Genomic DNA, 26,548 nt, shown 5'->3' on the forward strand with positions numbered 1-26,548 from the left:
GCGCTACGTCTATCGCGTTCTCGAAATATTGTCAGTTCGCGTCCAGGCACCACAACTTCCCCGCCAAACTCCCACGATACCCCTCTTTTAGCTTTGTTCACCTGTTTACTGAAAGATGGCTGCTCAAGTTGCAAATGGCGGTACCGGTGGCGGTAACACTGCCTTCAAGGTGCGCTTCGTCACTAAGCTCTGAAAACATTGACTGACATGGGCCCAGGACAAGGAGAAGCCCAGAGCTGTTCGCAGCGCCAACATCATCGCCGCAAGAGGTACAGAACCTATTCATTCCCTCTTAGGAGCATCTCGCTAACTCAAATTGTGCAGCTGTGGCAGATGCGATCCGAACTGTATGTCACACCACGAGGTGCGGGGAAGAGACGAATACTAACTTTTGGCAGTCTTTGGGACCAAAGGGCATGGACAAGATGGTACGAGACAGGCGCAAATCGCTAGCCATCACAACTGACTTGTCCAGATCCAAACCAGCAAAGGCCAAACCATCATCACCAACGACGGAGCTACCATGCTGAACCAGATGAGCGTTATGCATCCCTCCGCGAAGATGCTCGTCGACCTCGCACACGCCCAAGATATCGAAGCTGGAGATGGTACAACGTCCGTCGTAGTCATTGCTGGAAGTCTGTTGGGCGCTGCTGAGAGGTTATTGGGCAAGGGCATCCACCCCACAGTCATATCAGAGGCTTTCCAACGGGCAGCGCAGGAGGCGATATCGATATTGACCGAGATGGCCATCCCTATCTCGCTCACAGATAGGCAAACGCTCCTCAAGACCGCTACAACCGCGCTCTCTTCCAAGATCGTCGCTCAGGAGCCCAAGCTACCCATCATGGCTGTGGATTCAGTCCTCAAGGTCATCGACCCCAAGACTGCCGACAACGTGGATTTGAAGAACATCCGGATGATCAAGAAGTCAGGAGGTACCATCGAAGATAGCGAGATGATCGACGGACTGGTTCTCAACCAGCCTGTAGTCAAGAGCGCCGGTGGTCCCACATTGAAGGAGAAGGCACGGATAGGTCTCATTCAGTTCCAGTTGAGCCCACCGAAACCAGACATGGAGAACCAGATTGTCGTCAACGACTACAGGCAAATGGACAAGATCCTCAAGGAGGAGCGAACATATCTGCTGAACATGGTCAAGAAGATCCAGAAAGCCAAGTGCAACGTTCTCTTCATCCAAAAGTCTATCCTCCGAGACGCAGTCAACGACCTCAGTCTGCACTTCTTGTCTAAGCTGAAGATTCTTGTCATCAAGGATATTGAGCGTGACGAGATTGAGTTCATTTGCAAGGTGCGTAAGAGAAGTGATTCACCTGTAACGAAGCTAATGCACAGTAGAGCACTGGCTGCAAGCCTATTGCCGATATCGACTCATTCACAGAAGACAAGCTCGGTTCGGCAGACCTTGTCGAGGAGGTACAGGCATCGGGCGCACGATACGTCAAGGTTTCGGGCGTCAAGTCAGCAGCCAACACTGTCTCCATCGTCTGCCGCGGTGCTAACAACCTCATTTTGGATGAGACCGAGCGATCTCTACACGACGCTCACTGCGCCATCCGCTCGTTGGTCAAGAAGAAGGCGCTACTTGCTGGTGGCGGTGCCCCGGAGATTGAGATTGCGCATCAGCTGTCACTCAAGGCTCGTGAGCTCTCTGGCACTGAGTCTATTTGCTGGAAAGCTTTCGCCGATGCCATGGAGGTCATTCCGACAACATTGGCGGAAAACGCCGGTCTGAACAGCATCAAGGTCGTCACAGAGCTAAGGCATAGGCACGCGCAGGAGCAGAAGAATGCTGGTATCAGCATCAAGAGCGGGGGTGTCAAGAACGACATCAGCGAGGAGAACGTACTGCAGCCACTGCTGGTCAGCACCAGCGCTATCGAGCTTGCAGCCGAGACCGTCAAGATGATTCTGCGAATCGACGACATCGCCTTGTCGAGGTAAAGAACTGCAAATGGATTGACTTGGCAGCAAAAGACGCAGGATACCACGAGTAATGAAAAATTCGAACAACTGTTGATGCCAAATAAGTGTTTGGAATGTCATGACATTGCATGTGAAGGTTACGCGTATATTGCGTTGAATGCATGAACGGTGCAATCAAAACCTGCACGTGGGGGAGCATGGGACTGCAGTAGCGGGACACGTCGTTCTCTGCAGACTGTCGAGAAAGGATAAGCCGTGGATCACTTTTCTTCTTCCAGATGCCGAATTCGGACCACATTGATCCTGGGGTATGCACCTGAAATGAGCACTGTTTTCAACTTGACTCGTTTGGAAAATGGAGAAATGCGAATGCGACTATCTGCGCGCGTGACGAAGCAATTGCTTTTCGGGCTGATCTTTCGCCCGCATAGGTTATCCGGCCGTCAGCATGTAGACGCAGTGTTTCCGTGCCGTGTTCATGAGTAGTGTATGTGTGTGATGCCTCACCACGATAACGCGAGCACCCTGGCCTAACGACTTTGTCGTGCGCCTAACATTGCAGGATATCACGACATGAAAACGGTTTCAATGCAAGCAGACGATCGGTTTTGTAATCTTGCTGTAGGTGCTTATCACCCGGCCAAGACGTGAATCCTGACCTCGGGAACGCCGACGGACAGCGTGTCTGCAGCAACATCACTTTTTAGCTGCGGCCACGGAACTCATACACAGGTATGCTGACTAGCAAGACATTCATCATCAGCACCTTCAATAAATCTTATATCTAACTTCGGCTACACTACGCGCGTGTAATAAACAAAGGCGCAAAAGAAGTAAAGAACCCCGGAAAACACCACCTCCCAGCCGCCCGTATGCAATCTAACGGCATTCCTCTCACTTTCGCATCACAGGACAATGACATGCATATGCCGTACCTTTTTCCCTAACTTTCTTTTCCCGTCGATCAGCCAACGCCACAACAACGACCTGCAGTGCCACACGAGCAATACTCAGTGTACAATGTAAACAACATCGTCACCTCACGCAAATGCATCACCGATCCAAGCAAAACCACGCAACCGATCCAGACCCCCACCACACATGACCCGAATGACTGTACGCGCGCGCTATCCGCTGCGAACGCAAGATCGAGCCCTGTGGGAGTGCAAAAAAATCTAGCGCAAGCTGAAACGTAGCGTACCGTGAAGATTGGAGCAGTTCGGTTCGGCATCTAGTGGGTTAGTGTACCAGGAACCGCGTATAGGTAAGTCAGACTTGTTCGGCAAGGGAACCCATTAGGCATCTAGAGCCGGTGGGCAGGTGGAGCTTCACCGGAAAGCGGTGGTGGAGTTGGGGGAGCTGGTGGAGGATAAGAGTGAGTGGGTGTTTCATGTTCCTGTGGCTGATGGGATGTTCGCTGTATCTTTTGCGGAAAGTGTAGTGGGCACGTCATTGTTGACTGCAGGTGGAGGGTTTGAGGAGTAAAGAGGGAAGATGGAGATCATGGTTGGTGGAATATGTTGTGCGATGTGTTGATGCGTTGGATCGACCAATGCTTTCACATATACTCAACCTCAACCTAGCTGCCCAATAACCCTCCTTCTCATGCATCTTACCTCGCCACCGAAACACATCCTCCCAGCACCACGAAACGCATACAACGCCTAGTATCAACTACTGCATGCAAACTGTACGAGTACTGTAATGTTGATCTTTGCCTAGCCACTGGATGAAAACGGCAACGTCATACAACCATCCCTGCCCTTAACATCTATGCGATATAGATCTCTCCGCTGCGGATAATGTGGTTAGTGTGGTTCTTTGGCGAAACATGTGGAGAGATAAGACGGGTAGTGTGAACGGGTAGGTAAAGCTCCGGTAGAGAGTACGAGGACCTAGTCATGATCGCTGGGGGCGATCACTCCTTCGGCAAAAGTCAGGTGCTGTGAGTTGAGACGCTGGACTGTATCGGCAATTGCGATGAGTAACCGTTGTTGCTTGATGTAATAGGAAATACGTGGAAACAATGCTATCGACAAGGATGAGGCGAAGTGGTGGTATCAAAGCGACAGACCAGTTTTGGTTGCTGCCGACTGGGTATCATTCTCGATGAAGTTCTTGGCTAGCTAAGTATGAAGAAATACCAGCAGGGTAGCTGGGCATGGGAGATGAAAGGAAAACGCCTCATTCATGCATCTGAATCGTTCGGTTCGTGCATCGTGATAATCGTACAGTCTGATGAGCTTTCGTAAACCCCCGTAAATGTCTAGAAAATGGTCGGACAAGGAAATAAAAGTCGCTCGCTGAAACGCAGCAGACCTGTTGTTGGTCTTTATTAGGAAAGACAGGCAAAAAGTACAATGTGAGAAGTGAATTAATAGATGCAGGCTGAAATGGGGATCAGCGACTGGTGGCCTTGAGGCTGGCACGCTTCAGTAAGCGGCTCACGAGGTTTCCGCGCGGTTTAGGCTTGACGTAGAAGGCGCCCTTGGTGCCGGTCATGTCGTCAGTGAAGACAAGGTCTTCCAATGCCAGAGGATCGTCTTTCGAGGTTTTGGGACTTGAGCTTGAGCCTGAGCCTTGCCAGCCATACAGTTGATCTTCGTCAGCTCGTAAATCGGGCCGGGTCAAGGTCATACGAAGCGTCATCTCGCGATTAAAATGCCCATTGGCGGAGTGGACAGGCGATGGAGCCGGCGAATCGACCGAGAACTTGCGGTGCGAGATTTGGCGGGAGTGCATGCGAAAAGACAGGCCGGTGCTGGAGGGCGTGGCGGGTGAGTCCATGTCGGCTACAGAGCCGGCATCAGATTCCAGACCCTGGTTCTCTTTTGGATGGTCTTCGAAGAACGACAGCTGTCCGTCCCTCAGGAAGGTGTGCATGTCTCGGCTGAACTTGCGAGCATGATTGTCTATTTGTGGCAGCTGGAAGTGGGGTGTAGCGGCGTCGCTTCCAGCAGACGATGGGAAGCCGAATTCAATCGCTTCATCGAACTTTTGAGGCGATGCAAGATACATGCGCAGCTTTTTCCTCGCCTCGGGATCCTGGTAGTGTGTCGCTTCGGGATCGATCATGAGAGTTGGCGGCGTAGACGGCGATATGTGGCCTGTAAGAGAAGAAGAGTGGGCACGCTGATGGAGTCGGTTCGGCCGAGCATTGAAGAGTGGAGGATCCGCTATGTATGAAGATCCAAGGCGGACAGGGTGCGAGGTAAGGGACATGGTTCGTCTCATGTCTGCCGTTGAAGTTTCCCTCCGATGGAAGATGGGCGTGGCCATTGTGTCGAGATATAGTAAATGGGTGTTTCGGTCCTTGTCCGTGTTTGATGTACAAGAAGGCCCGAAAGTCGGACGGGAAGGGCTGACGGTCGAAGAGGCCGAAGATGAACGACGTCGTGAACGGCCGCGTTCCGGAAGGTCGAGCGTGGAGTGAGAGAAGTCGAAGTGAAAATCGTTGAAGCGTTGTTGTGCCCACTCGGGATCCTGGTCGTCGGGAAGGAACGCCTGTTCGTGCCTGCCTTGGAGGAGGGCCTGCTCTTCGCGGGAAAAATGCTGCTTGCGTACCTTTTCAGGCAAGGAGAGAAAGAAGTCAAGGTCAATGTGGGAGATGTCGTGAGCGTGCACAGCCTTTTCGGATTTGCGTCTGCGTCGTCCGGTGCCGAGAGATAGCGAGGGCCGGTGGGATTTGGAAGCGGTGCTGGCCTGGGACGAGCGGCCTGATGTAGTAGGCTCGTCGGAGGCGTGCTGGGCGATCTGCAAACGCTCCAGGGATGAAAAGTACTTTCTCCTGTAGCGGGACGAATTAGCATTGGCATCATGGCATAATTGACAGGCCCTTCATCTACTGCAAGGTACACAAAAAGTCATGGTGGGGGATTCGGTATATGCACGCGCATAACGCGCCCTTATCACACGTGCCGACCACTCAGGAGCGCGGAATATTACTTACTGGACTGAATACGGCAGGGCGTCGAATTCGGCCTGCCGCAGAGGCAGAATAGTCCCTTTGGCTTTGCTCTTCATGGCTTCGGCTCGGATCTCGACGTCGGCGATGGCGCAACGTTTGGCTTCAGGCACATGGGGGCGTGGTTTGCGCGGACGACGCTGCGAATGGCGGCCCTGACGCCGTGGCCGGGCGGTGCGGCGGGCACTTGGTCGTGAACGTTTGGTTGAGCAATGCTGGTGTACTTTGTTCTCGAGGATCGACCGGAGGGCTATCCGAACAGCAGCAAGCGAAAGTCCGAAGAAGAAGGAATTATATGAGGTCCAACAGGACGGCCGCTGGGGGATAGAAACAATCAGTGGGCTCAGCAGCGTACGACTGTCGCTCGCACTTGGGGCGGCTGCATATTCGTGTCGCGGGATGCTGCAGCTGCAGGCTAACGCGCCGCCAGCGACGCACTCTCTGCTCTCCACCTCACACCTGGGCCCTAGTAGAACCGTGGCTGATGTATCCGAGAGCACGCCAGGCCCGCGTGCGGTCGTTGGTTGAGTCAGGTAGTGCAGACAGGCCTCCTCCCCGCTTCTCTCCACCTTGCCGTCCGCTGTTTCAGGCCCGTGGCCGCCAGGAACACACCGTCAGCGGAGCCACGATGCTTAGCGTGCGACACACCGCTGGCCAACGTGCCCGGCTCGCGGAGTCGACAGATGCTCTCCATCACATTTGCCTGATTAAGCCTCCGCATCAAATATACTTGCTTCTGGAATATGCGTTATGGCGTTACTACCAGGCCGCCCGACTGGCCGGCTCAATGGCTGCGCCAGCGTGTCACGGGTTAATATCGCACAGATCACCGTCGATTGCCAGACGCCTTGTACAACGTCGAGCATGCGCTGCGTAACGACGACAGGCTGACAACACGCACGCACGCTCCAAACAATCTGTCTAATTGCAGCGTATTGCACAGGTACAAGCAAGGGTATCTCAAGAGAAGCGCATCCAGCTCCCGCGCCAACGCAAATGTTACCGCCCCCTGCACAGTTCCTAATATGGTTCCCAGAGAGCGGTACCTGGTTCCCAATTTGAACGTCGACAGACGTCTATTCACAAGACGGCGAACGTCTTCCACCCCGCCGTTGCCTAGTTCCGCATCGAGAAAGATTAGGCTTTCGGAAGCGTAGGCTTAGGCTTCCCAACATCATGCAGCTTGGACGTTGGCGGCCCCATTAATTTCACTATTACCTGCACAAGATCGATGTTTGTTGTCCAGGACTCCTGTCCGTGAACAAGCATTTTCTGGATCTTCAGGCACCCGCAATGTCATCTGCATTAAGGTATCAAGTCAGTATTGAGCCCGTGCCACGGTGTAAAGGAGAAGCACGTACAGTAGTATTCGTCATCCAGTCCTTCACGACTGGGGAGCACTGGTTCCTCCAGCCCGACATCTTCGTAGCGAACGTTGAGCAGACGGATCTTGAGCCCGTAACCGCCGATGAAGGTTACCAACTTATTGGTGTCAGCGGTAATTGGCTGTTGGTTCAGTAGCATCAGCAGTCCATCAAGCCACTCGGAAGCAAGGGTATGGCTCTGGGGATGCAGATGCAGTAGGACGGATTCTTTTCGCCCTGCACCTGAGCCGCTGGACGCCTGCCGCGCGTGATTGGACGGGGGCAGGTAACCGTGGATCGTGATCTTGGTCGACGTCGAAGCCCGCTCGTGGCCTGGCAGGGTTGTGACCGTACTGTCTGACGATGCGGTCGATGGCGCCGAAGCCGAGACATTGCTCACCACCGAAGAGACAATGGATAGATCGACTGTACATGCGGGTCAGCCACTGCGGTAACGCAAACCACAAACGACGCGTGGACGCGTTACACTTACTCTTCTCCTGCAGCGTGTCTAGCCTCGGCTCAGTCGCCGTCTTCTCGTCAAAGTCAGCGTAATGCAGATATCGCCGGTTGTGCGACAATCGGACAAAACGCCATGATGAGGGCACAGAACGATTCAGGGTCTTGCTGGTTACCGGACCCGCACTTGTGCCATAGTCGATACCCATTGGAAACCACGCGCCCTGTAGCAGGCATCTTATACGCTGCTCCTTTACAAACTGCAGAGCCTCGTGGTTGAGCTCGTCACGGACCTGACTGTGGAGAGTTAGCTGAGCACAGACTACATCGACGCAAACTGCATACCGGAGATGATGGCCCCATGCATCCTCGTAGGTCAGCTCCAGTACTTCCATTTGAAGCTCTCTCAGGCGTTTCAGCTCGAATTCAGCCAGATCTTCCTCCACGTCCTTGACATCCCTCATGCGTGGCGCCTGGCCCACGACCTGCTCGATCAAGATGCGGACAAGCTCTTCGATCTTCTCAAAGTCCTCGGTTTGTGCGCCAGCTACTTTCCATAGTCGGATGAAGGCGCTCAGACCACTCGTATGTAACCTGGACCAGTGGAGCAGGAGGGGCTTGAATGAGCGGTCGAAGTTGGCCCGCGAGTCGGTAGGCCGGTGGGAGTCCACATCGTCGAGCTTATCTATCTCAAAATGTTCGTATAGGGTCTGGGTGACCGACAGACTTGCGCGAGCGATTGGGCATCGCTGCTCGAGTGGCTCTGCCGACTGCTCCAGCAAGAGCTTCTGAAACCCGTCTTCGTTCTTGTAGACAAAGTCTGTAATGTCCATGAGGCCTAGGAAGCCAGTCGCGTCGAACTCCCACGCAGGTGATTCCGTCTCGAAACCCAGACGCTTCCATTTATCCGGGTTGTGCTTCTTGCTTCCTTTGGGGTCTGATGCTGACTTTTCTGGATTACTCGCCGTGTGTAGACCCCGGATCGCCCTCCTGTGATCGGGGTTCTCCAAGTCAACCTTCTCTTCCCTCCAGTTCCTGAGCAGTATCTTGGTCAAGGATTGGAAGTCGAGTAGTGGATGTGCCAGATCCTGTATCGCAGAGCTCTGCATAAGCCCGTACACGCTCTTAATCACGCCCAGCTCCTGCAGCTGCTTGATAAACTTGGGCCATTCAAAGGCCGCGTCGTTTGCGATGGCGTCTCGCATGAGCGCGTTGATGAGCTGTAGGGAGTTTGCGCATAGCGCGTGGTCGGCCGAGGTGATCTTTTCGACGAGGGAGGGTAGGAAGTCGGGCTGAGAGTCGACGGCGGGCTTCAAGCGCTGGAAGCCCGTGGTCCCGTCCTGGGAGTTACGGTGTGAGGGGTGGCCGACAATGGCAGCGAGGACCGACATGGCACCGCGGTTGACGTTGACGAGAGGCTGTGCGACGACGAGGTCGACGATCTGGAGTGTAGTTGTTAGACCTCTTCAGGCAATCCCTCGTTCCAAGGTCGTCGTCGACTTACCCTCGCGACCAGATCGTCCGTGACATGGTCCCATCCCTTGTCCAACTCCAGCAGGCGTGCGAGAGAGGTCAGACAGTAGGCCAGGGTGTTGCCGGTCGAGTGCAGCGCCAGGAAGCGCAGCTTGGGCAGGCCGCCTTCGTATATGAAGACGTCGGCGAAGGAGGGGTCGCCAATGGCATTCTGCAGCTTGAAGACCGCCATCTTCCGCACCGACTCCTCCTCCGCGCCGAGGCGCGCAACCAGTTCCGACACATTGACGCTATCCATGGCTCAAGCTTCTTCGCAGGGTGGGAGGATGTGGGGTAGGTAAGAATAATGTGGAGATGGTTCGTTCGCCCCAAGTCACGCAGGAAGGGCAGACATGGCACACGCGCCAGAGACCGAGGCGGCGGAGTTGGCGGGCGGGATGCTCGTCGCTGCTGTCGACGATGTTTCACCCTGTCCTGCGCCGTCGCGCGTTAGCTGAGTCGCGCGACCCTTTGCTTGGCGACACGCTTCACGTGCGCCGGCCCACACGCTGTTGGCTGCCTGGGCCGGCTAGTCAGGTACGTCGCCGAGCCGACAACATCCAAAGCGCCGTCCGGTCCGTCCTGAGCACCATCGCGACTAAACATCAGCGCTCCTTTCGGCCCATTCCCGTCCCTTTGCTTTAGCGCGCCGTCCTCGATACCCTTTGTCCTGTTTTGCAAGCCGCTTTCTGTTCTGTGTTGACGCCGCCGCTGCACGTTCCAGCTCCTTCCGCCTTTGAGGCCGACAACAGCTCCTCCGCTTCACCCTCACCATCACCGCGAAGTCGCCGCCACTATGGTCTACATCACCTCTGACTTGTTCGGTCCCAATACACCGCACGAGCGCCAATACGACACCACCCCCAGCTACTGGCATACCATGGCCCACGATCAACACGCCGGCGGCCTGGGCAAGAGAAAGAGAATGGCTGGCGACGACGGACCCCAACCGTATGCACCGATACTCCATCCAACATAGAGCTCTAATTCTAACAACTCTGCAGCATGTCACGCCAACACCGCTCATCACCCAGTCGCGACTCCAACCGCCTCCATCTCCACAATACCCCGCCTTTCGAGAGCAACAACAACCTGCCATACGCCCTCTTCCCCTCAAAGCCACACGAATACACATCAGAACGCCGGCCGGTCAAGCAACTCAAACGCCTGAGTCCGAAAGCGTCTCTCGTCAAGTCAACATCACACCTAATGGACGTCGACTTGGACGCCCCATCACCCTGCCAATCTCAATCACACGCCGTTTCCGACCTGCGATCCTGTCACGCCTGCAACAAAGCGCCCAAGCGACGGAAAGATCTGGAAAATTACCTCGATTGCACGAGATGCGAAGGCCGGACCTGTTTCATCTGTGCGAGGCAATGTGTAGGCTGCAGCAAGGCGACATGCAAGAAGTGCATAGTAGAAGTCGGAGAAGAGGGGGACGCATGGTGTCTCGACTGTTATTCACGGAACCTCAACTCGTGAGCGCTAGAAAAGGAGGTGGTTTGGTTATTTTGGTTCATCCTAGCAAAGCGGGCGTCCTTGTGTTACTAGCAGCTGCATCGAGCGAGACTTTATCGAGCATCATAATGAAGAGAAGATTCCATCATAAACCAGACCATGTGTCATTCGTGATTCTAGTCCCATTGTTAAACATACAAAGTATCCAATAACCAGTGACGTGTTCTAATCCTCATCGTCTGTATCCCTTTCCTCCACAACACTCTCCTGATCACCCGTGCGGAACCTCAAACGCGAACTTGTCATGTCACCATCCTCGGCCTGGCTAGTCCTGGTGCTCCGTCTCCTGCTCCTGCTGCTGACAATACCGGGGAACAGTCTAGGCTCCCCATCCAATGTGATAGTGCTTGTTGAGCGCGTCAGTCCCTGATCCGGCTCTTCAGGCTCTGTCGGCTGAGCGACAGAAATTGTGCTAGGGTTGACAGTCATGCTAGAGCTGGCACCATCCTTCGTACCTGAAGGCGAAGCCGGTTGGCCTTGCAAACTACCCATGTCGGTTGTCGAGGCAGAGGGCTTGAGCCGAGCGACTTGGGCTGGAGGTAGCTTGGAGAACACTTGGTTTCCACCTGCGGATGCATGTGTGGGAGAAGTGGGATGCGTTCCTTGGAGTGACTTTGGCGTCTGTGGCACTTCCGACTGCAAGTTAGAGCTGGTGAGATCATGACTACCAGCTTGCGCAGCGCGCGTGTAGCGGTCGATCCTATACGGTGTTAGTACTGCCATACGAAGATGTGGATGTCTGTTCGAAACCTACATAGCTAATTCGCCCATGAGCGTCTCGTGGCGGAACGCCTCACGAATACTGGGCACGTTGGATCTCGCCATGTCGTTGCCTGCAACGCCAGGGAGATGGTAGTTGCTACCCAACCACTTCTGCTTGACGACATGCTCAAAACCGCTCTGCTCGACAGAATGTTTGGCCAGCTCACACATATCCACAGCACTCAGTTTGTAGATCTGCGCTGCGACTGAATATTCCTCGATAAGAGGCTCCTTTGTGAAGGCAAATTGAAGAGGGTCGTCTGTCGATAGCGAGACGTTGAGACCGCGTCTAAAGTAGCTCAGGAACGGATTGCGTTCGTACGCCAGGAATAGTGCGTTGTTGCTGAGAGGTGACATAGCGACACCAATCTGTTCAAGGTAAAAGATGTACTGCAGAAGAGGCACCTTACGGAGCAAAAGACCGTGACTGATGCTGTGACAGCATAGTACTGCAGCAGCCAAATGATCAGTGTCACCAGCCTCTCCGCAGTGAGGACGCAGGAGGAACGTGTTGAAGCCGCGCTGCTTTCTCCATACGTTGAGTGACGATATGTTGGCGAAAAGATAGTACATCCAGTAGCTGTACGGCGGATTCTGCTTCGTAGCCCATTCATTCGGGAATGGGAACTTCCTGTACACGCGTCGCTCGACTTTACTCTCATCGTCGACGCTATCGAATCCAATGACCCTCTGCAGGAAAACGTGAAGCTTAGGATGGCTGGACGGATCTTTGGTGACCTCGAACAATGGCTGAAATACGTTTACGATGACTTGCTGGAAGTTGTCCATGAGTCCGGTTGCTTTGTATACGTCGAACAGACGAGGTACTTGGATCAACCAGCGGACGTTGGGCGAGAACAACTTGTTGTCAATGACCCAAGCTGCCAGCTTATCCCACTCTTCAATGTCTCTACCGTAGATGGAGATGCGCCATTCAACGAACTGGTACTTGCTCGCCTCAAGATCAGAGATGACTTCTTTGGTGATTTCTGCGAGGTATCGGCCCTTGACAAAGTTGTCTGTCTTCAGAAAGATGGTTCGTAGGCGTGATTCACCGATCGGGTTATACTTCAAGTTGAACTTGTCGAATCGGTGGAACGAATCCGTGTGAGCCTAGAATATTAGCGAAGTATCGTGGTGCCATATGTCTGTACTCACATGCATATCTAAGGTATCAATACTTAGATCGTACGCTGTCAAATTAATCGACTCGAAGACCTCCCTTAGTGTGAGATGTTTGCCATCACGGAACAGGACCACTTCATCTGGAGATTTCTTCATCTTGGACTTGATGAAGCGCAGCAAATGCTTCTGGTTCATACATGCTGAGTGATGAACGTGGGTGTCGACCTTTCGGACGTTGTAGAAATCTCTGTGCGGCACTTTCTTGGTATCGGCCGTCTCTTGGTATTCATTCAACAAGTAGTAAAGATTGAATTTGCCTTCAAGATATTGAAGCCGACGGAAAGCAAAGCTCTTGCTCGGTCCGTCGGAGGATATATCAAGGATGGAATCGAGATCGATGTAGAATTCGCGTAATGTAGGGATTGATACGATGGGCGTGTCCAGCTCAGCGGACTTGGCGGTCTCGTACACTTGGTAGACACCGCTGCTGTCCAGGCGGAACGACATCTCTCCGGGACCCGGTACGGGAAGACAGTCCTCCAGATGGAAGTCCTCGCCAATATTTGTTCCCATCTTGCGAGGTGGCTTGGCCGGTTCATTAGGCTCAAGGATTCCGCTGTTCTGCAAGCTGCTGCCGCCTGCGTTGCGACGCTGTTTGGAAGAGTCGTTCCATACTGGTTCAGGAGGGGTGGGGTAGATGCGCCAAGCTGGATCATCTTTGGGATTATCGAAGTTGCGCTGCAAAGACAAGCGGATGTACTTGTGACGTAAATCTAGCACTTTCTGGATATTCGTATAGATGGAGCTAAGCTCAGTGGTGATACTGGAATCGTTCATTGCGAAGCCTCCTGCTCCCGTGCCAACACCAATGCCTGCGCCCGCACCGTGGATACCTTCTTCAGCCAGAAGTGGTTTTTCTTCGTGAGGGAGACCGGGGTGTTGCGCGTGAGATCGGGCTTGTTGGTCGGCTTGGAGAAAGGCGTCGCCTTCGTTGCCGGTACCTGCAGTGTTGGCTCCGTGTTGAGTCATGTGTCGGCGCGGATCCTGTGACTGCTCTGTGTGTGACAACCCGATGGGCAGGTTGGACCGATGCCCTTGATTCGCGAGCGTGACATTGCTCTTCCTAGAGCGAATGCTTTCTGCCTTGCCATGGAGGTCTACACCGTCTGTGCCGCCAAAGTTGGCGGGGAATGTCTTTGCGCGCATGGCAGGGCTGTATGTCTCTCCCGCCTGTGAACCTCCATACTGTGTCTCTAGTTGATGGCGCTGGTAGAATTGTTTGGCTTCTGTGTGGCTCATTTGCTTCTCCGCAGTATAGTCGTAGAAGGCGGTTCGTCGCTGCTTGTCGCGGGGTAGCATGCCATTGTCGTCCTCTTCCTCGTCGCTGGTACCAGCATTCTCCCGTGCGGTTGCAGTCGCACCGTTGTCTAGTCGTGTGCGCCCGCTACCGCCAGCTTCAGTTTCGGAGAAGTCATGGCTCAGCTCTTCCTCTTCCGACGAGGGTATCTGGTCGTCGTGGGCAGGGCCAAAGTCGGGCGACGCGTCCGCATCAGCAGAAAAGGCTCCTATTCCTCAGATCAGTCTCCGCTTGTATTTGTATGGAGGAATTGGTTTGCGCTACCTTTCAGCATGGTGCTATGGAGAGATGGTAGTTGTGGTTGCTAGAGCGAACACAAACTTTAAGACGAGCCTCACCAGGAACGCGCCCCGGAGGCGGCCGGCCTGTCGCCTGACCCCGTGCCATTTTGTGAATTATGGATTCGATGACTCCATGGCATACTTATCCTGGATACCCTTCCAGCAGGCGTACGTAACCATAGCGAGCAAGACTTCGAGGCTACAAGCAATCACGTTTCATTCGGGCAAGTTACCAGGCTAGCCCCTCCATCCTCGGCTGGTGATGTTATCGGCAGGGTCAAGGGATCCTTTCCGAGAGTCATTCGGGGCACCAACAACATTCACTTGCATGTGAGGCGCGCTATATGCACTCTGATGTTCCAATGCGTTTATTAAGATATTCCCATGAACTGGAGTGGGCGAATGGTTTGGATCATTCCCTCACCGGGCACAGGATTGCCCCTCATGAATACCCCACAAAGTCACCAATCAACCTGTCCTAGGATTGATATCCTGGCAAAGGATGTCCAACCTTGAATGCAACGAGCTGTATTATGCGGGAGAGAGATCGGCAAATAGTCATATTATTGCTGTCCGAATTGTGCAATACGTCACCAAGAAGTGCAATACATGTCGAGAGCGTCCAGGGCTTGAGAACGCCGCTCACGTGCTAGGAGCTTAGCGCGGATCAATGATCCATGCCCAAAAATTTACGGTATTCCGACTTTTAGCAACGCATCCACATTTGCCAACTTCACCCATACCGCCAAAATGTAAGAATCGCCTCGTCTACAATTGGGATCGTGATACTGATATGGCCATGCAGGTTTCTCCTCCGCCGCACTGCCGTTCGCGCCATCACCGCGTCGCCTTCCAAGGCGTTCCTTGCGAAGCCGCGATCCATCAACACCATAACCCCCTCGGCTTTCCGTCTGAGGCAACAGCAATGGTCAATCTCGTCCTTCCAGCGACGATTTGCTAGCGATGAGGCCACCAAGGGGGACGAGAACTTTGCGCAGACAGCGGCTGAGGCACCTGTCGAAGAGAACTTGACGCCGGCGCAGCAGGAGGTGCAGGCCGAGCCTACAGACGCCTCTGCTACTGTTGGTGTGGATGCATTGGAGGCTGCCGCTGAGACCGCAGACAATGCCCAGAGGTCATCAAAGCCCAGGGCCCCAAGGAACACCACGCCGAACAACATGCTGTACATTGGCAACCTGTACTACGAGGTTTCCGCAGAGCAGCTGAAGCGTGTCTTCTCCAAGTTCGGTGAGCTTGAGAGCACCAAGATTGTCTACGACAACCGGGGTTTGAGCAGAGGGTATGTTAGATGGCCTAGTCTCGGAAAGCAAACACTAACCCTCGTGCAGTTTTGGATACGTCGAATTCAAGAATGTCGCAGACGCCCAAGCTGCCATTGACAACCTCGACATGCAGGTCTTCGAAGGCCGCAACCTCGTTGTCCAGTTCCACGCGCCTAAGCCCAACTCCAGGACCCGCAGCGGCACCTCTGGCAACTTCGAGCAAAACCCTCCCTCCAAGACCCTCTTCATCGGCAACATGTCGTTCGAGATGTCTGACAAGGACCTCAACGACCTCTTCCGTGATATTCGCAACGTCATGGATGTCCGTGTTGCCATTGACAGGAGGACTGGTCAGCCCAGAGGCTTTGCTCACGCAGACTTCATCGATGTCGCTAGCGCCACCAAGGCCAGGGAAGTCCTGAAGGAGAAGACCATCTACGGCAGGCAACTCCGCGTCGACTTCAGCAAGTCTGGCACACAAAATCAGCGCGACAACAAGCGCTCGGATTCCACCCAGGAGGATTAAGCGATGATGATGAAAGGAGGCCAAGGATTGTGATTACATGCAACGGGACGGCCGCCCCACGCTTCTACAACGAATGATGTATGGAGGAATGGTCGACGTATCTGTACGACTGCATGACTGGGACGTGTGTCCTGTTGGCTGCATGCTGTGTTGATAGATGGGTCTTGTGTATCATAGTGGAAGAGCGTCCGGCGTTGTTATATTCCCCTCTTCTTTTGTACACGGTATAGGGTCTAGGTCTAGAAAAGCAAATCGATCTAATGAACTCTTGCAATGTACATAACTCATCAGTATTGTGGTGCGTGCTGTTCGTCAAAGTTTAGTCATGTGCTGCCGCCGAGCTCTACTGGACAAGCTCGGATTCACTCGCTCTGTGTGGCGGTTATTTGCGACCTCGGCCGCCCCGCGTAGCTTCTCCACATGCTGATCAATTAGACCGGCCGACGCGCCTCTGGCACCCGCTCGCCGCCCGACTTGTACATACACCTCCTCCTCTCTGTTGACCGCGTCATACCCGCTGCTTCACACTTACATAATTTTCTACCTTTCGCCATGTCTTTTCTCGGCGGCGCAGAATGCTCGACGGGCGCCAACCCGCTCAGCCAGTTCACCAAGCATGTGCAAGATGACAAGTCGCTACAGAGAGACCGCCTGGTTGGGCGGGGGCCCGGAGGAATGCAAGAGGGCATGCGAAGCCAGCAGATGGGCGGCCCGTCAGATGGCGTAAGTTGGGCACAAGAGTACGAGGGTAAACAAATAGGAATCATGGCTAACTCTGCGATCCATAGATGATGAATGAGTTCATGAACCAGAATGTACAGCTCCCACAAGGGCCCGGTCCCGCGTCTCCATTCGCCATGGAGCAAATGCGACGAGAGTTGGAGCGGACACAGCACAGCGGATCACCAGCATGGGCAGCAGAGTTCGATCCAGGCATGCAGGCGCCACAGATGGGAGGGCCAGCCATGCAAGAAAGACCAGCCGGATTCAACCCCGCCGAGTTCGCAAAGTTCCAGCAGATGAACCCGAACGCGCGGACAGCGAGCCCGACCACCGCTTCTCAGCCTTCGATGACGGGATACCAGCGACCCATGTACGGAATGGGCATGGGCATGGGCGGCATGGGCGGCATGGGAATGGGAATGGGCGGTATGGGCATGCAGCAGCCATTCGCACCACAAAACTTCCAGCAGCCCATGCAGAACTCTGGCAAAGGCAAGGAGCGCATGGTAGAACTCGACGATCAGGATTGGGAGGCCCAGTTCGCACAACTCGAACAGACAGACCAGCAGGACCTGAGCGCTCTTGACGCCGAGGCGAACAAGGCCATGGAGGCAGAGCTGAACGAAATGGACAGGTCAGTAGAGAAAGATGCCGTTGATTTCGACGATTTCGAGTCCATTTGGAAGGGTATCCAAGCTGAGACTGAATACGCTAGGCAACTTGCCAACGAGGAGAACTTCGTCGAAGGACACATGGGCGACATGGATCAATGGGAAGGCTTCGACGGGCTCAACACACACTCGGTCCGCGATCCAGCCATGGGCGACTACCTATTCGAACAAGAGAATCTCTTCAAGAACGTCACGAATCCGTTTGAAGAAGGTGTCAAGATAATGGAAGATGGTGGAAACCTCTCACTGGCGGCCCTAGCATTCGAGGCAGCTGTTCAGAAAGACCCGAATCACATTGCAGCTTGGGTCAGGTTGGGAGAGTCGCAAGCGCAGAACGAGAAGGAAACACCGGCTATAAGAGCGTTGGAACATGCCCTGAAGCAGGACCCGTCGAATCTGGAGGCGCTGATGGGTCTGGCTGTATCATACACCAACGAAGGCTACGAGAGCACCGCATACCGGACACTGGAACGCTGGCTGGCCACCAAATACCCATCACTCATCAAAGAGCCACTCTCTTCAGATGCCGAGATGGGCTTCACAGACCGCCACGTACTCCACGAGAAAGTCACCAACCTCTTCATCCAAGCCGCACAACTCTCCCCAACCGGCGAGCAAATGGACCCCGATGTGCAAGTAGGTCTAGGTGTACTTTTCTACGGCGTAGAAGAATACGACAAAGCCGTCGACTGTTTCGGCGCCGCCCTCGCATCCACCGAATCCGGCGTCTCAAACTCCTCATCACAGGTCCACCTCCTCTGGAACCGTCTCGGCGCCACCCTCGCAAACTCCGGCCGCAGCGAAGAAGCCATCGACGCCTACTCGCGTGCCCTCGCTCTCCGTCCAAACTTTGTCCGCGCACGCTACAACCTCGGCGTGTCGTGTATCAACATCGGTTGCTACACAGAAGCTGCACAACATTTGCTCGGCGCACTCGCCATGCACAAGGTCGTCGAGCGCGAAGGCAAGGAGAAGGCTAGAGAAGTCGTTGGCGAGGGTGTTTCGGACAGCCAACTAGACAACATGATCCACCAGAACCAAAGCACAAACTTGTACGATACGCTACGGAGGGTGTTTGGCCAGATGGGCCGCAGGGATCTTTCCGATATCGTAGGTCCCGGTATGGATGTTGAGCGTTTTCGAGGCGAGTTTGAGTTTTGAGCAGCACGATAGTGGAATTGGTATCACAGAGAAAGTAGAGGTTGAACGTTATGACGATGAGAGTTACGATGATTGGCTTTTGCAGCGGAAAGTTAAGACGCCGCGTAAAGACGAATGGGATGAGGGTGATTTGGGTGACAGCTGTTGCTTTGGCACACGCACTGTGGAGATGGGCATGGATTGCGTCTGGAAGCTGCATGGAGGCATTTAGATCATGGGGAATGCATAGCCAATCGCTACGATGCAGATGTCATGTTTCCTTCCACTGGCTCGCATGAGCACAACGATATATCCCTAGTTGCATGCTATCATCTTTTGCCTACGCTCTTTAAGAGTACGAGGGATGCACTGCAAAGGGGATATTATGGATCTGTGAACTCATAAATTGATGGCCGAATCATGTAATGTTCACCACCGTATTTATATCTATTACATAGGAGACTATTTGCGTGCTCAAAGACGTAACCTCTACTCGGCTCCGTCGAAAGAGAACACTAAAATATATAGAAAACCCTAATCCACACAATCAGCACTCCGCGCTGTGCATTTTACCCTAGTTAATCCAATAGAAGACACCCCAACCCCAATTCTAAGCGAATCCTTCACTCACGCTCCATTTATTTGGCAAAATGGAGGTCATATCCAAGCCACTTCCTCGACTGAACTTGGGGAACAGTAAGGCCAGGGCTACCGTACGTGAGCGGTGCGAAGAAGAGGAAGCACCAGAAGGCGGCGGCGAGGATGACACCCATGGCGATCCAGCTGCCCATCAGGCTAGAAGAGGCAACACGCTCGCGAACAGGCTTCGAGTGAGTGCGACGGTGGCCCTTGACGGCGGCGGGCGTTTCGGGATCCTGGGGTTCAATGCAGAACACGAATTCTACCAGAGCACCAGTGACTAGACAAGACGCAAGATGCGCAGGAAGGTAGTGATGCAAGAAGAGCTGACGACCCATGATGTAGAAGGGGATGTAATGCGCAGCCCAGGTGAGGAAGAAGAATCCAGTCGAGTTGTAAAGACGGGAGCGAGTGCCTGCAGACATGAATGTTAGAACCTCCCCTTCAAATACAAATGCCAATACAAAAGCGAATAACCTGGGTTTCGTGTACGAGAGAGGTAACTTACGCTCATCGAGGGCATCCATGCCACGGCGGAGAGCCAGCTGGTCGGCACCAATAATACCGGCAAATACAGCAAGAAGCGAGGAAGCGAGCCACCATCCAATGGGGTTACCCAGGAAGTAGATCTGCTGGCGAGTGTCGTTGTGAGTCCAGAAAGATACACCGCGAAGGAGGAAAGGCCAGGAGATGGGCTGGGATGCATAAGGATGCGAGCTGGTCAAGGCATTGTTGTGGTAGAACATGGCACGCTGCAGCTCAACCCACTTCCTGAGGAAGCCCAAATGCTTGACCTGCTTTGGTTCCTTCTTGTTGCGTTCATCTTCAACAGGAAGCGAAGGAATGTCATCGACATACCAGACATTGCTGGACTGCTGGACTGCCTTATTACCGTTGATTTCAGCCTGCTTGTAGGCCCAATCTGGCAGAGGCTTGGTGTGGGTCCACATGGCGACCTTGGTTGGCACGTGAACAAGCTTGAAGTGAGTAGACATGGTCTTGAAATCGCCCTTGCCCTTGTCGACCTTGAGCTCGAAGAGAGTGTCGTTGTAGCGTGCACCGGTTGCTTCGTCCTTGTTCACAGTAGTGAATTCCTGGTTGGTAGGGTAGTAAGGAGAAGCAACATCGTGTGTGAGAAGAACGGTGTCCGTGATCAAATGGCGAAGACGAATAACATCGCCAACCTTAACGCGTTGACCGATCTCACTGTCCAGGGGCTTTGAAGGAAGGACCTGCCAGTGGTTGTTGGTGTCGTTGTGGGGGTATCCAGTAACCTGCTGTCCCTGGGAAGAAACACGTCCATCATCGTAACGCAGCGGGTAGCGGTCAGGATGGCTGTGGAGATAGACTTTGGTCTCCTTGTGACGGATGGTGATGGAATCATAGTAGTTGATACCGACGGATTGAAGGCTCATGACATTGTCGCTCAAAGTCTCCTGGAACTCTGGGGTCATGAAGTCGTCACCAGGACCAGATCGTGTAAGGATGGAGAAGTGGACCTGGAACCAGAAAAGGTAGAGGAAGAATGGAACGATGACCAAGCCGACAGCGCGAGCAGCAAAGTGCTTGCCAAATTCGGCCAAAGTTAAGGCACCCTGTCGTCGATTGACGTCCATCAAGTCCCAGAGGTCAATCATGACCGGCACACCAATGGAGAAGAAGGTGAAGACACCGACGTACTTGATGGAGATAACGCAGCTCAGACTGATACCAGTCAGAAGGAGCCACTTCCACCATTTCCGCCCGAAAGCATTGTGACGCTCCTTGTAGAAGCGGATGTAGGATAGTACGGAGAGCGCCATGAAGAAAATAAGCGAAGCATCGAGGAGGATCAGGCGCGTCTGGCCAATGTGGGCGTTGTCGAAAAGCATCAGACCGGCCGCAGTGATGCAAGCAGGTAGCGAGTAGCCAGACTCCCACATGATCATGAAGACGATGGGAACGGTAAGAGCACCGAGCGAGGCGGGCATGGCGCGGTATGCGACATACGGGACCTTGTTGGTAATGTAGGAATCGCCAATGTTCTCGAACAGGAAGTCGCCCTTGTATCCGACGAGCCAGCCAGCGAAGGCAAAGAGGAGCTTTCCGAGGGGAGGATGGACATCGAAGAAGTAGGTTCGTTGCAGGTAGTAGGAAGCGAACTATGTGCGATTAGCGATCTGGACGTGCATCGTGTCTCTTTCTGTCTTCAATGGCATACACACCTTTCCAAAGTGCACCTCGTCGAACACAACCTGATCAGGATGTCTGATGCCCCAGAACCGCGTAATGAAGGCCAGAACGGTCATTACGGCGATAGCGAGCTTGTAGTCCCATTCCCCGCCCTGCTGGACCGGCTTGTATGGTTTGGCCTTCTCGACGACATTGGCGACTTTCTCCTGGACCTTCTCGGCGAGGGCTTCGGGGTTCGGTGAGGTTCCTCGCTTCTTGTCCTTGCCTGCGCGCTGGCGGACGCTACCAGCTGGTGAAGACATGGTGGGCTATAGCTCGATGAAGCTACCTGTGGACACTGATGTTAGCTTCTAATGCCGCAACACGTTGAGGGCTACAAGGATGCGCCTACCTCCCATAAACAAAGGAACGAATTTGATGGAATTGGAAAGAGAGTTGGAGTTGCGCTCTGAGAACACGACACCTAATCGCGAGTTCAGGGTCCGGAGGAGCCAATCCCTAATGGGCTCTCTCGCTTGCACTTGGCCCCTGCATTAGCGGTCATTGGTCCACCATCATCACAGCCCCCCCAGCGAGGGGTAACAGAAGTCTGGTCAAGTATATTCGTCTATATGCTCTTGGCATTGGCATCTCCATGATCTTCGCATGCTCTACATGTTCCCGAGATACCGCCGTAACCTATCTCATTGCAACCTTGCAAACGCTGCCAACAAGCAATACAACGTCATGTTCGCAGCTTATATAAGGACAAACCGAGCAGGTCTAAAGACTACACTAGGGTAATAGAGGCAAATCAGGAGATCTAGCGTTTGTGTAGCCTCTGGGGCGTTCAGCTTCTCCTTGATTGAGGTGTTAGCCTCGCTCTAGAAAGCGGATCGAGTGGTAACACTCTGGAATCACTGGCCCTTCTTTCCCTTTTCAGCCTCCAACTTCTTCTGCTGCGGAATGCGATACGATGTTTCCCACCCATACAAAGCACCCGCACCAAACACCATGGCAGCGCCGACTTTCATCAATCCAGTCATCTGGTTTCCGAATATCCAGATACTGAGCAAGAAGCTTACCAGCTTTCTGATGTTCAGAACGATCGTAACAGTAACGGCGGAAGTGTTGGCGCTGAGCATATTGACGCCGGTGATGCAGAGCAGTTGGGTAAGGGCATTGGCAGTAAGATAGATGACATGCTGTGATGTTGAGGCCAGGATAGTGTTGACGATTGGCGGGAGGTTCTCTGCGACTTTCGGTGGGACCTCGAATGATTGCGAGGCCTGCAGGCGCTTGAATTGTTGCGTTAAAACCGGTGCGAATCCTGCAAAGAACGGGATGGACAGCAAGTGGGAGTAGAAGAGGTTGGCCTGCCAGTCCTTGCCATGTTCACGATAGACGTCCTCGACGTAGGCGCCCATCCATGCGGAGAGTAGTTGCGCGATGAGCAGGATAAGAAGACCAGCTTGTAGAGAAGAATTCGACTCATCGGAGCTCGAAGCATCCATGTTCTTGCCCTAGTTCCGTGGTTAGCGTCTATAAATGAGTCGTTGATCGCTCCACTGTACCTTCGACTGTGCATCTGCCCATGCTGACACCATGACACCTAGCGTCAGAATCGCAACGGAGAAGACCTGGAGAGGTGTGTATCTCTTGCCACGAAACCAGCCAGCCGCCATAGTAGTCACACTTCCAAAGCTTCTGAGGATGATGTGAACAGGGACTGAGATGTTGAATGCGAAAGCCCAGTTGTTCAGCATGTTGACCGTGAAGAACAACGCAGCGCTGACACACCATTTCCGAAATGGTACGGGCGAACTCCGCATGAAGTAACGACCGTTCGGATCGAACTGGTAGTGCAATGTCGAGAGACATGTAAACACGAATTGGAAGAGCGTAATGAGTAGGCCACTGTCAGGCTCTTGCCTGGGCTGTGTTAGATTTCGTGCTGTTACTAGGGACTACACGTTGTTTACTTTACTATTGCTTCCAGACAATACACCTTTCAGACTTTAGTAATGGCATCATAACAGTTGTGGATTTCTTACATTTGCGCAACACCCTCCGAAGATGAGCGAAAAGCTGCTGATAACGGGCGCAAGAGCGGCCATGATAGCAGTCGCGTGGCGTGAGTAGTGGCACAGATTACCTACGCAATTGTTCGGGAATTCGGCCGTGTACACTTTTCGAAGCGAAAGTTGGTGGAGCTGTTGCTTGTCAGAAAGGTGACGTAGGTGAGCGTTAGATGACAGTAAGTTGGCAAGTAGAGAATCGCATAGCGCATTCCGCGAAAACCATCTCCCATCGCACAGGCAACATACAGAAAACACTCAAGTGAGTACGATTGCACACTAACTTTTATGTACTAAGCATGGCTTGTAATATGGTGAACGTTGCGAGAAATCTAGAGAAATGAAACGCAACGTGGAAGTCTGGGATGTCATGAGCCTCACGGCGGGCGCTAACGGGATCAACCTAGGCACTGCCGAATCAAGCAGACTTCTAGAACAGAGCCTCGTCAGGCATATTTGCGTACAATTTACGAAAGTCGTTAACAAGTTTGAGCTTATGAGTGCTTCACGTCCATCATGGCAGTGCAAAGCACATACGAAATTGTCATATGCTTGTCGCAGTCTTTTAGCATCTGCGATATGTCCTGGGTTGTTTCACGCAGAGGTGGGACCAAGACCTGTTGATGAGATTTCTTTTGTTCTTTCTCTGCACCACTCAGAGTCATTATAGTGGTGTTGCAATCTACACTGCTCTGCGGCTACCCGATCGTTAAACCACATTGCGTCGTTCCTCATCTGCATTCCCACGCCGATTCGCCAAGAATGCTCCTGTTCTATCATCCTAGCGCCGCCTGGCAGGCTGCTGCCAACATTGAAAGGAAGATGGAAGAGTAAAGATGACCAGAAACCCAACAAGCTGATGCTCCTGTTTACATGTATTCTGTGGCGATGTTCGCGAATCAAGGATACCCCTACAATGCGGAGAAGACGAAAAGCTGTAGGATGTTAGATTTTGGTCATGTGAAGAGAACAAGCCTGCTTACGTTGTTTGTTGCTGCTATAGCGATGCTGTCTTCAAATGGATGCCAGCTCATGTGTAGGATCTTCTTGTTGAAGTCGATCTGATCTGCGTCCGTCTCCTTCCTCATGCGTTGGCCCTGTCCAACTGCACCAGCAGCAGGGCTGCCGGCCCTCGAGCCACCTTTCTTACTTGTGTTGCTGCCTGTCGGGCTTGTCGACGAGTTCATGGGTGTTGGGATTCCAACCTTCTTCGCCTTGAATGCAGACTTGTCGGCCTGCAAAACTACCTCGGTGTCTTTGTCGTTATCGGATGGGTATATCATGAAGTTGTTGTTGTAGCTACCAGTCATGACATTCTTCGCATCCCCAGAGAAAACAACCTCGAACTTGTCGAAAATGCTGTCGTTTTCGTAGGTGTCGCAGAGCCTCGGTCGAAGATGTTCATGGATTGGGATGGTCTTGACCGGAGTCTTTTCCATGTTTACGTCCCAGATCTTGACAGTCAGGTAGTCGCGTGACAGAATGTATCTTCCGTCGTGTGAAAACCGGACGTCGGAGATGGATGAGATGATCTCAGAGAAGAACGATCGCGAAGATGGATCTTCTTCTTGCTCAAATTCTGTAGAGCGAGGTTAGTATTAGCTGAGGCGGAAAGACGGACGGCTTACGCTTTGCATGCTGGTCGCATAGAGCACTCTCGCGCATGTCGGCCAGCTTGATGGTGCCCTTAGAGCTTGCGTACATGAACCAGTTGCAGCTGATAGGGTGGAACTCGGCAGCGGTGATGACCTCCGTCAGCTCCTCCATGTTGGCGGGCTTGATGTCGACGATGTTGAAGCTCTGGTCCTGGATGTTCAGGTTCCAGAGGTTGATTCGCAGATCATCGCTACTAATGAACGTCTCGCCATCGCTGTTGACTGATATGCTGTTGATGTGGTAGGCGTGTGCGTTGGCATACGTCTTTCGCGGTACTGCGGCGACAACTGTGTCGTGATGTGTGAGCCGTGGGAGCTTCAGATCGGTGGCGCTACGGAACTGTGCATTCGGGTTCCTGACGGGACCACCTCCACCAGCAACCCCACCTCCAGGTGTCAACTCGTGTGACAGGTTGTTCTCCGCCACCACTTTCAGCGACTTTTCAAATACCTTCCATAGCTTGATTGTCTTGTCGTTTGTGGAAAGCAGATAGTGTGAAGCGTTTTGCCGGCGGCACCACTTGATCTTGTTGATCTTCTCTTCGATCTCGAGAGATTTCAGGTAATCGAATTCAGGCTCGTGCGATTGGAACTCGGTGTGGAACTTGTATTCGCAGGTTTTTTTCTGCACCTTGTCAGTCTTGAACCAGCGCGAGGTCATAGTAGAGAAGGGCATACCGTCTCGTTCCTCTCGAACAAAACCACACGACCGCCCTTGTCACCGGTTGCAAGGTAGTTGCCCGTCTGGTCGAACTCGACGGTTGAGATGATGTCGGCTGCGCTCGCTGTCAGCAATTGCATGCAGGTATTAATGAATGTACAGAGAGCGCAACGGTAAGAAACGGTACGTACCTTCGGTTATGTCTTCAACATCGCCTTTGTCGCCGAAGCACCTGCTCCAGTCAGTGGCGTTTCCAGTGCGATTTGAGCTAGTGGCGAGACAGCAGCAACCAAGCTGAGCTGATGGGCCTAAAGGAGATGTGTAGCATGCGGTACGTACTGGGTAAATTTCCACGTCGTGGGATTGCCTTCGGCTTCTACCATGATTCTGGACAAGGATTGCGGGACACCAGCGGCGTGCGGTCAAGGGTAGCGAGTGCTCTGTCGTGTTCGTACGCAGTGTACTATGGGTGTTCAGTGTGCGAGCTGTTGAGCTTGTCGTGGGGCCCGGGTGAAGTAGCGCCGCCAAGGTCGAGGGTGGTGGGTGAGTGAGTGCTGGGAATGATGTAGTGGGAGCGGTGTCTGCTGGCCGTGGCCGATGGCGGGGTTGGCGGTTGGGCGGGCTGATCGTTGAAGCTCCGGCGGAATCGAGTCGGCGGCGGAATGACGAGGGCGGGCGACGACGTAGGGAGCAACAGCGCACGTTACAGAGATCAAGTGTGTTGTTGCT

General features: G+C 53.4%; 9 protein-coding genes across 9 annotated transcripts; 4 read left to right on the top strand and 5 right to left on the bottom strand.

Moving 5' to 3' along the window:
• Positions 1-115: 115 nt before the first annotated feature.
• On the top strand, positions 116-1,965 carry CCT4 (T-complex protein 1 subunit delta; the record flags this gene model as incomplete). Its single annotated transcript, XM_049397826.1, has 6 exons — positions 116-169; positions 218-269; positions 325-347; positions 399-428; positions 476-1,312; positions 1,360-1,965. The coding sequence occupies 6 exons, from the start codon at positions 116-118 to the stop codon at positions 1,963-1,965; spliced, it is 1,602 nt and encodes a 533-aa protein (XP_049256271.1).
• A 2,382-nt stretch (positions 1,966-4,347) lies between these two features.
• J4E88_004180 (uncharacterized protein) lies at positions 4,348-9,505 on the bottom strand (the record flags this gene model as incomplete). The annotated part of the gene is made up of 6 exons (XM_049397827.1): positions 4,348-5,734; positions 5,897-6,161; positions 7,273-7,701; positions 7,769-8,031; positions 8,080-9,176; positions 9,239-9,505. The coding sequence occupies 6 exons, from the start codon at positions 9,503-9,505 to the stop codon at positions 4,348-4,350; spliced, it is 3,708 nt and encodes a 1,235-aa protein (XP_049256272.1).
• A 745-nt stretch (positions 9,506-10,250) lies between these two features.
• On the top strand, positions 10,251-10,731 carry J4E88_004181 (uncharacterized protein; the record flags this gene model as incomplete). Its single annotated transcript, XM_049397828.1, has 1 exon — positions 10,251-10,731. A coding segment is annotated over one exon (481 nt), but the record flags the coding sequence as incomplete, so codon positions are not given.
• Positions 10,732-10,932: 201 nt separating this feature from the next.
• Positions 10,933-14,285, bottom strand: ADA1 (putative zinc finger protein; the record flags this gene model as incomplete). The annotated part of the gene is made up of 4 exons (XM_049397829.1): positions 10,933-11,467; positions 11,522-12,642; positions 12,688-14,219; positions 14,276-14,285. The coding sequence occupies 4 exons, from the start codon at positions 14,283-14,285 to the stop codon at positions 10,933-10,935; spliced, it is 3,198 nt and encodes a 1,065-aa protein (XP_049256274.1).
• A 684-nt stretch (positions 14,286-14,969) lies between these two features.
• On the top strand, positions 14,970-16,101 carry J4E88_004183 (uncharacterized protein; the record flags this gene model as incomplete). Its single annotated transcript, XM_049397830.1, has 3 exons — positions 14,970-14,986; positions 15,098-15,592; positions 15,642-16,101. 3 exons carry the CDS (start codon positions 14,970-14,972, stop codon positions 16,099-16,101), a joined length of 972 nt encoding a protein of 323 aa, XP_049256275.1.
• A 552-nt stretch (positions 16,102-16,653) lies between these two features.
• Positions 16,654-18,656, top strand: J4E88_004184 (uncharacterized protein; the record flags this gene model as incomplete). Its single annotated transcript, XM_049397831.1, has 2 exons — positions 16,654-16,824; positions 16,890-18,656. The coding sequence occupies 2 exons, from the start codon at positions 16,654-16,656 to the stop codon at positions 18,654-18,656; spliced, it is 1,938 nt and encodes a 645-aa protein (XP_049256276.1).
• A 617-nt stretch (positions 18,657-19,273) lies between these two features.
• J4E88_004185 (uncharacterized protein) lies at positions 19,274-21,748 on the bottom strand (the record flags this gene model as incomplete). Its single annotated transcript, XM_049397832.1, has 3 exons — positions 19,274-19,689; positions 19,783-21,415; positions 21,479-21,748. The coding sequence occupies 3 exons, from the start codon at positions 21,746-21,748 to the stop codon at positions 19,274-19,276; spliced, it is 2,319 nt and encodes a 772-aa protein (XP_049256277.1).
• A 594-nt stretch (positions 21,749-22,342) lies between these two features.
• J4E88_004186 (uncharacterized protein) lies at positions 22,343-23,542 on the bottom strand (the record flags this gene model as incomplete). The annotated part of the gene is made up of 4 exons (XM_049397833.1): positions 22,343-22,948; positions 23,000-23,357; positions 23,408-23,433; positions 23,480-23,542. 4 exons carry the CDS (start codon positions 23,540-23,542, stop codon positions 22,343-22,345), a joined length of 1,053 nt encoding a protein of 350 aa, XP_049256278.1.
• Positions 23,543-24,414: 872 nt separating this feature from the next.
• Positions 24,415-26,202, bottom strand: PAB1_2 (Protein phosphatase PP2A regulatory subunit B; the record flags this gene model as incomplete). The annotated part of the gene is made up of 6 exons (XM_049397834.1): positions 24,415-24,438; positions 24,487-25,082; positions 25,132-25,783; positions 25,837-25,934; positions 26,011-26,051; positions 26,159-26,202. 6 exons carry the CDS (start codon positions 26,200-26,202, stop codon positions 24,415-24,417), a joined length of 1,455 nt encoding a protein of 484 aa, XP_049256279.1.
• Positions 26,203-26,548: the final 346 nt, after the last annotated feature.

The sequence above is a fragment of the Alternaria novae-zelandiae genome (assembly GCF_023758075.1).
Source record: "Alternaria novae-zelandiae strain BMP 2774 chromosome Unknown scaffold_7, whole genome shotgun sequence".
NCBI classification, from domain to species: Eukaryota; Fungi; Ascomycota; class Dothideomycetes; order Pleosporales; family Pleosporaceae; genus Alternaria; species Alternaria novae-zelandiae.